This window comes from Onychostruthus taczanowskii, unplaced genomic scaffold, assembly GCF_017590055.1.
Source record: "Onychostruthus taczanowskii isolate IOZ18803 unplaced genomic scaffold, ASM1759005v1 scaffold30, whole genome shotgun sequence".
Classification (NCBI taxonomy): domain Eukaryota; kingdom Metazoa; phylum Chordata; class Aves; order Passeriformes; family Passeridae; genus Onychostruthus; species Onychostruthus taczanowskii.
Window position 1 is genome coordinate 4,687,855 of NW_024500350.1, and position 8,909 is coordinate 4,696,763.

The 8,909-nt window shown below is 45.0% G+C and overlaps 1 protein-coding gene across 1 annotated transcript; it reads right to left on the reverse strand.

Moving 5' to 3' along the window:
• Nucleotides 1–2,607: 2,607 nt before the first annotated feature.
• On the reverse strand, nt 2,608–8,895 carry COIL (coilin). Its single transcript, XM_041409123.1, has 7 exons — nt 8,635–8,895; nt 6,691–7,861; nt 6,282–6,368; nt 5,685–5,732; nt 4,909–4,984; nt 4,132–4,220; nt 2,608–3,639 (listed from the first exon to the last, which is right to left on the reverse strand). Exons 1-7 carry the CDS (start codon nt 8,883–8,885, stop codon nt 3,544–3,546), a joined length of 1,818 nt encoding a protein of 605 aa, XP_041265057.1. The 5' UTR covers nt 8,886–8,895; the 3' UTR covers nt 2,608–3,543.
• Between the last annotated feature and the right edge of the window lie 14 nt (nt 8,896–8,909).

Genomic DNA, 8,909 nt, shown 5'->3' on the forward strand with positions numbered 1-8,909 from the left:
ATGCCGGGGATCCTACGGACTCATAGGTTTGGGCTGGAAAGGACCTTAAAAATCATCTGTCTGCAACAGCTGATGTCAGTGCAATGTTTTTAAAGCACACAGGTTACTGCTTTGTGATTGTTTTGTGATCTCAACAGAAGATGCTTCCTTGAATTTCTTTTTCTCAGTCTGACTGTTCAATAATCACTGTTTCTAACAGGAACATTGATGCTGAATAGCAACATGGCAAGTACTCCTGTCTTAACTAACTCCTGTCTTAACTAACTTAACTAACTAACCGCAAAGCGTTCCAGTGGTCTCTGCCTCCTCCCTCCTCTGCCCGGCCTGCTGGTGTCCCAGGAACTTCCTTGGCGCTTTCTGTATTTCTCCACCCATGCTGGCAGCAGGGATAAAAGGAGCAGCCTGGCACAAAGTCTGTGGCCCCCCAATAATTTAAACAGAACCTCATGGGCTGCGACAGCAGAAGCTGTGTGCTCTCAACTCTTGTCCAGTGGGCAAAGAACACCTTGTGTGGAGAACTGCTGAGGTTCCCTTTAATGTCATTTAAAAGTATTAGCAGGCGATCTTGTTGGCGTTAGTCCTTGGGGACTTCCAAGAATGTTCAGGAGTTACACAGAATCACAGAATGAACTAGGTTGAAAAAGACCTTTAAGATCATCTAGTCCAACCTAGGACCTAAACTAGCATCTCCTCAACTAAACCACGGCACTGACTGCCACATCTAGTCTGTTTTTTAAACTAAGGGATGGTGAGTCCACCACCTCACTGGGCAGACGATTCCAGTGCCCAACCACTCTTTCAGTGAAGAATTTCTTTCTAGCATCTAACCAAAACTTGCCTTGGCACAGCTTAGGATTGTGTCCTCTCAATCTGTCAGTTGCTGGCTGGGAGACCCAACGTCACCTGGCCACAGCCACCTTTCAGGGAGTTGGAGTGATGAGGGCACCCCTGAGTCTCCTTTTCTCCAGGCTGAGCACCCCCAGCTCCCTCAGCCATTCCTCACAGCATTTATGTTCCCAGCCCCTCTCCAGCCTCGTTGCCTCCTCTGGACACACTTGAGTGTCCCAAAGTCCTTCCCAAACTGAGGGGCCAGAGCTGGGCACAGCACTCCAGGTGTGCCCTCACCAGTGCCAGGTACAGTTGGCCTTTTTGGTCATCTGGGCACACTGCTGGCTCATGTTCATGCTCATTTTATAAAGCACTCAAAAGAAGCCATGTTGGGTGGTCTGTTACAAGTGAAATCAGCTCCTGGCCAGTTCTTTTGGACTATTAAATTAAATCTGGAGAATCATTGTAAAGCTATGTTGCACAGATAACGTGAACTTGTACCTACATAAGTTATCCCTCCAGCCTTTTAACACTCCTTCAGGATAAGCTGTGGAGGGGTTGTGTGTCACAGGGCTCTGAGTCACTGCTCAGGAACAGATACAGGTGCAGAAAGGACAAGGGAGGCATTTGGGGCTGCAGGGCTGTGACAGAAGCAAAAGTTCAGGGATCAGCTCTGTCATGTGCTGGAGGGTGGAGGAGTTTCTAGGAAATGGGCACCGTGCCACAGGTTTACAGCGTGGCTGGGATGTGCTGACCAGGACTTTGTAACTGCTGTCAGAGGAAATGCAAACACCTGACAGGGGGTGGCTGATAGTGACTGCAAAGGAACACTCAGAGAGCTGTGCTGTGCATGAGCTGGGACAAAAGCTCATGCTTCCTCTTTTGGAGGAAGCCCAACCACTCCTGCTGTCTATGAGACAATAAAGTTTTAACATAAAAAAAATTACTGCTACCATTTAAATAGCTACTTAAGTTCTTACTCACTTTTGCTTGCAAATACTTGAGAACTTCCTGTGATTCTGAACTAAATCTAACCCTTTGCCCAGATACTGCACATTCAAAAAGCCCCCCAGAGCCCAAGCAGGGCTTTAGAAGCACAGTGGGATAAATTGTACCTTGGGCTGGCGACAGATGGGAGAGCTCCAGGGACAGAAAGGCAGCAGTGAGGGTTTGTTCAGTGTTTCACCACCTCCTTGTGGGATTCACGTCACATTGTCCCATCCCAGATTCCTCAGAGAAGGAGTGGATGGCACAGGGAGGGCTCTTGGCAGCTCCCTCAGGCTGCCTGCCCTTGGTCTGATTTGAATGAGCAGTGAAGCAGTAGCTTCATGCAAACTTGGTAACAATGGGTAAATAAAACTCAAGATTTTACCTTCAAAACAGCCTCTCTCAGGGGTGTATTTATTTTCCAGCATCTCCTGTTTGGCACAGCCAGAGTGACTCTGCATCCATTTAATTCATGCCAAAAATGCACAGTAGGCAATGGAACAAGAAACACTTGCATTTAGCTTTTGCAACTTCCTAAGAATTAACAAGGAACAATTTCCCTTAGGAAAACAATCCTTCCATTAATCCCCATTGTCTAAGCATGACTGTGCTCATGTCTGGCATCTTCTTTTCATCCAGTCTGCAAGAACAGCCACATGAATCTAACTGAACTTTTCTCTAAAAAACAAATCCTAGCATGAAATACTGGTTTTGAAGTGAACCAAAACACAAATTCATTTCACTTGTATAAAAACAATTCCTTCACAAACAAGACATTTTACTAGGGCTGACAAAAGAATGCACAGTACTTTAATGGATTCATGCACTAGGTCAGAGTACATGACAGCTAAATCATAATGTACAAATTTTCAGGTGTTTGTATCTAGGGTTTGTTTTTTCCCATGTCTTCTCTGTAGGAGTCAACTGTCTAGCACAGGGATTATCTTAAAGTGTAAGACTTGCCAAAACTCCAGAGGCACAAGGTGCCCCTTCAATCCTCATAATTATTAGAGCTGTCAGTGCAGTGCCTTGCCAGCACCTGGTGACCCATTCTGCTGCTGGAAAGGGAAGAAAGGCTGCACAGAAACTTCAGCACTTAAAGGGCAAGATGGTTTGCTCTAAAACCAACAATAAAGGCTTTCAGAGCCTACATGGATTAACACAGTGGGACACAATTGTGCCAGGGGTTCATGTTATATTCCACTGGCTCTAAGCAGAGTTGACAGTTACCAGTGCTATTTATCTGCCTCAAAATCACAGAAGCTTGAAATTCACAGGTTTTCTGAGTATTTTTAGGTGAACTCTTTAAGTAATTGCAAAGTCACAGCATTTGTATGCTGTGGAAGCAGCAAAGGGACAGTTATGCATATCAACAATATTTATAATAAATTTTTAAATAAAAATGACCTCTGGCAGTTATACAGCTCTAGCCAAACCCAGACATTTAAACAGTTAAAGTACAGGCTTGTGTTTTATCTTTTAATCAAACCATTCCAGTTCTGCAGCTTGCTACAGTAGGATATAAATATTCAAACCCAACAGATCTATATTAGACTTCCTATAATAAACAAAGTTTTCATGTATTACATAAAACATAGCCTAAGGGAAAAAACTTTTTCTTTTGGCCTACTTCTTTTTAAGACAGTAACATCCATCAGTGCACCTGCCACCCTCAGAACCAGAAGGCATCATTTCACAGAACAGATCTGTACAATTGCTCACATCTTTTCACATCCTAGATGTTCCATTTTCAACGCTGGATCCATTAACTGGAGGCTCCACAATCAGTCTCGGCTCTATCAGCGCATCCCAGCTTTCAGTTATCTGAAAACAAACCACAGGCAGCACTTGGCAGGGGCCAGCAGCACCAGCAGATGCAATTTCTGTGCTGTTATGCTTTTGCCTAGACCTGAACAATGGCACCACTGAACTGAGATCACAGCTCCTCCTGTGAGTCACTGATCCTACTGGTGAACCTCAACCTGCCTGATACCCTGGGTAAGGAAAGGTGCAGGTTACAACAACAGTGATGAAAGGAAAAGCTGGTAAGAAAGGATCTCTGTGAGACATGATGTTGTTTATTAGCCAAAACAAGAACTTTGATGAGTGACTGTGACCCCAGTTAATTGAGAACCAAGAACTGATTATTATGATGTAAACATGCACATTCTTGCTAGAAAGAAACAATTGGTTTTGCTTCCCTTGATTCAAATCATGACTCCAAAGGGAATGTCCCTGAGGTGAAGAGAGGCAGGGAGCAGGGCAGGTGCCAGCTGTGCAGAGCTGGTGGCAGGACTCGGAGCGGGCCCCACGTACCTTGGTGTCCTGAGGCACCGCGTACTCGATCAGCTCCACTCCGTCTGCAGACTGGTACACCAGGTCGAACTTCCCTGGCTCCTTAGCAACTGAAAGCCAAACAAACAGCTCAACCAGCTACAAACCAAAGAAACTGAAATGTTTGCCACAAAAGCTGACCAAAATCAGGTTGGTTTTGGGGTTTGTTCTGTTGGGGGTTTTTTTGTGCTCAGTGTCTGGGTTCATAATTGTAACAGAAAATCTTGAGGAAAAACTGAATACTACACACCAAAATTAAGATAATTATCTGACTACTCACATGAGAAAGTCAACAATATGTTGCTGAAATTTGAGAAAAAGGCTCATATGACAATTCACTAATTCTGGCTTAAATGGCAACTGTATGATACACGGTTTAAAAACCATTAAACATTTCAGGTCTCAGGAACTTGTCATTGCAGGGACTCACTTCCACACCCACTGAAGGTACACCATTATGACTTCACACTTTCTCTCAAAATAATAATATAAAATATTTTCTTTCTTTCTGAAATAATTTCTTTCAGAAAATGAAACCACAGTAGAGGTGAGTTACTGACCACTCAAACTACTGAAAAAAATTATTTTGTAAATACCCATGAGCATCCTTCAGCTCAACTAGCAAGGGTTAGAACTTGTTAGAACTTCTCAATTTAAACAGATTTTTGGGGAAGGAATGAGGAGGGGAGGGGTGTGTTGAGAATGATCCCAAGGTAATTGGGAATACTCCTGAAAGATTAAGTGTTCCCAGGTACGTACATTGTCCTGCTGATGTTGAAAGGATCTCAAGTTCAATCTGCTTTTTTTCATCATTCCAACTGAGTATTTTTGCCTCCTTCACAAAGCAACAAGAAAAGAATCAGGTAAGACACACTTCAGCACTGGTTAAGTGTTCCATATTTACAACCAGTGCACTACTTGATTGCTGCCAGAGGAAATAAGTACATTTGGCTATCAAATTTTCTAGTCTCCATGTATAAAATCTGCAAAGAATTAATGCTCAGCAATCTGTAACTATTGGCATCAATAAACCAAAGTTACTCATTGTTACTAACTTTGCAGTTTAAATCAGTACTTATTCAGAAACCAAGATATCTGAAGTAGCAACAAAATTTTACTTGCACCAGTTTTAAGAATTTGCCCTAACTTCCAATAGCAGTAGACTCAAATACAGCTACATTTTTCTACTTGAGGATCTGCATTTTTTGTCATCTCTAAAATATTTATTAATAATAATCCTTGTAGTTGGTGGTTTGTTGTTTTGTTGGGAGTTTTTTGGTGTTTTTTTTTTTTTTGTTTTTGTTTTTGTTTTTTTTTTTGTTTGTTTGTTTGGGTTTTTTTTTAATAACAGGCTCACCTTTCAAATTTTAAATTAGTTTCAGCTTCTAGAGTTTTGATTTTTATTGCTGCACCAGGAATAGCCTGTGGAGTCAACTGGACGCAAGGAAAAACATTGCACAGCATCAAAATATTTACACCACACCTCACCTACCATAGTTCTGTGAGTGAACAAAGGGAGAAAAGAAAACCAGTACCTTATAGTCTGAAACTTCAGGACTGTAATTTTCAGTTAGTTCCAGGCGCTGTTGAAAGAAATACAAGTAACAAATTGTAACTTTTCCCAATCTTTGATGATTCCACCTACATCCAGACACAGTTTCTTCAGCAACAGAGAAGTGCAAGAGCCAAGTCTCCTACTCCTGGAACCCAATGATAATCATGGTCCCAGGTAGACTTCCAGGACTCGCTGCTCCAAAGGATTTACGTTCTGGTCAGGCTGTGTGAGGAGATCAGGGAGATGGATCCCAGCCTCCTCAGCTGCAGGGATTTCATTTGCATTTACTTTTTTATTTTGCAGTGCAGTGTAATTATTCGTATGGTAAGATTTGCAATAACATTTACATGGAAAATTACATTGAAATGGCAGCAGAGACAGCATTTCTTGTGTTCTACAAATACAGAAAGTCTAAAGAAATGCACTTAACTTCTGTATATGCTCCAAACTTTGACAAAAATCAAAGCCAGGCTTTACAACAAGTGAATTTTTCAGAGAAACTGTTAGCTCAGAAACTTAAAACTGGCCCAAATGAAGCAATCTTAACCTACTAACATTTAGCATTTCCAGAGTTTACCTTAAAGGCAATTCTTTCTCCCACTTGGGGTGGAGCAGCTAGAAGAGGTAACACACTATAGTCTCTCCTGGGAATCTCCACCGGATTCTGTGAAACAAAGAGTAACCCACTGACTTAATTACTGTTATCAGTGAAAACACAAGACAATGTTCATGCTGTATGAATTGCAAGAATCACTGAGAAGAGCAAGGTACATGCTTTGTTTTTAGATAGAGAATACAATCACTTTATTGTTGTTTCATAAACACGTCCTCAGGCTGACAAACGGAATTACAGTAAATGAAAGCTCAGCCTTTATCCCACTAATCTATTTCTGCTGTTATTCTGCTGAATTACTCTCATCCTGTAGGTTCTTTGTACAGTTCAAGCTGCCAGAGAAAGGTGACCTCTGCCTGTGTGAGTCACTCACCTGGACAAGGACAGAAGTGTTTGTCGCAGCTTCATTTAACTGCCTCTGTTTCTGGCCTTCACTGCTGTAGTTATAGAAGAAGGCAGGGTTTGCTCCTCTCCCATGGCCCCTCATCATCCCACGAAACCCACGGCCCCTAGGTCCTCTCCAGAAGTTATCCTCTCCCGTTCCACGCCCCCTTCCACGGCTCGGGCTGGCAAACGGTCCTTGGGCACTGGCTGGAAACTGTGTGGTGCAGTTCCTTACTATGGAATTACCCAGTCCAGCACCTGCTGCAGATTTTTTAATGACAAGTGTGTCTGAATCTGAACTATCAGAGTCTGAAGAGGAGCTCTGTGCTTTGGGAGCCTTGGTGCTGGCTTTTACAGCCACCACATGGTTTGGCACTGATTTTTCCTTTGCAGTGCTGTCTTGTGCTGGTGTCACCTTCTCCTCCTCTGTACTCGAGTCAGAATCTGAACTAGATGACTGGGGTTTTTTAGCATTTTTACTAATTGCAGTCTTAGTCTTTTCAGTGTTAGACTTTACAGTCACTTTATTAGTTTTCACATCAGAATCTGAAGCAGCTTGGGATTTGTCTTTGGGAAGTGTCACCACTACAGGTTTATAGGAAGATTTATTTTCCTTTACATTTAATTCACTGCTGTCACTGTCAGACGATGTGCTGGAGGAATCTGAAGCTCCCACCCTCTTTTTCCTGGACTGTGTTGTGATCTTTTTGGTGCTATTTTTACCAGAATTTAGAGAAAAGCTCTCATTTGCCCGTTCTAAAGCCATCTTTGCTGCAGCAACCTTTGTCTGATTTTCATCCTTCTTTTTTGTTGCCAACTGCTTCTCCCTCTCTGTTTTTTTCATCTTTTTAGAATGGGAAGTAGAGCTCTCTTCCTTACCTTCTGTGAGTCTATTTCTTCCCCTAACTTCTTCCTTTCTTTTTCTTTTCGTGTACCTTTTCTGAGAGTCCCAAGTATCTAGAGAGGTCTCTTCCCTACAAGAGGAATACTCAAGGTTATGCTTCTCCTTTTTCTTTTTCCTTTTATGCTTGCCTTCACTCCTAGACAATTCTTCCTCATCCTCCTTCTGTCTGTGCCTTTTTTTGTCTTCTTTTGTTGTGCAAATAATGCCATCATCTATCTCTTCATAATCATCTGCAACTATCTCTTCCAATTTTACTCTGTTAAAAAAAAACCAAACAAAAGCCACCATTCAGCATAATGAACACTCTTCCCCACACGTGAGCAGCTCAGGCAAGTTCCCCTAGAGTGAAGATGCTGCAGCTCTTCCCTGGACAGTCTGGACCCTCTCCTGCAGGCACAGGCTCCCGTTCCATCCTCGGGAACATTTCCAGCTGCTTGGCTCCCTCCCTCCCTCCCTCCGGCCGTGCTGGGAGTCAGTGCCCGTGGGCAGAGGGAAGGCAGAGCTCAGAGCCCCGGGAACCCCATCCCTGTCCCACCAAAACCACGTGGAGATCCAGAGAATCCCAGAATGGGTCAGGAAGGCACCACAGTGGGGTCCCCTGGTCCCCTTTCCCTGACTAACAAGGGTCATCCCAGAGCACAGGGCTGTGTCCAGAGGGCGTGGAATATCCCCAGTGAGGGAAACTCCGCATCGTGTCTATCCCAGCGTGCGGGCCCTGCACCTCATTGCGAGAAACAACTTCATCTGTAACATCATGGTCGGGTGGAACTTCCTGGGCACCAGTTCCTGCCCGCTGCCTTTTGTCCCACGGCTCGGCACCATCCCGGTCCGGCCTCTTGGCACCGCCTTTAGATACTGATAGACACTGATGGGGTGCGTGTGTGGGAATGACGCCCGATCCTTCTGTCGCGGTCCTGCTGTCCTGATCCCGGTCCGGATCCCGCTCTCTGTGTCCGACCCCGCTGTCCCGTTCCCTATCCCGCTGTCCCTACCCTGGTCCCGGTCCCGCTGTCCCGGTCCGGTCCCTACCGCAGCGAGTCGTTGTCCCGCACGAGGCGCGCGCTCTCGGCGGGAGGCAGCAGCGCCCCCTCGAGGAAGAGGCTGAGGCGGGCGCGGCGGCTGAAGCCGAAGCGATGGCGGATGAGGCTGAGCAGGTCGGTGACGAGCCGCGCCTGGCCCGGCTCCAGCAGCAGCCAGCACAGCGCGCAGCCCGGGCTGGCCGGCGGAGGGTGGTCGAACACCAGCCGCAGCCGCACCGGGCCGCCGCCGGCCGCCATCATGGACACGGAGGAGGAGGCGGAGGA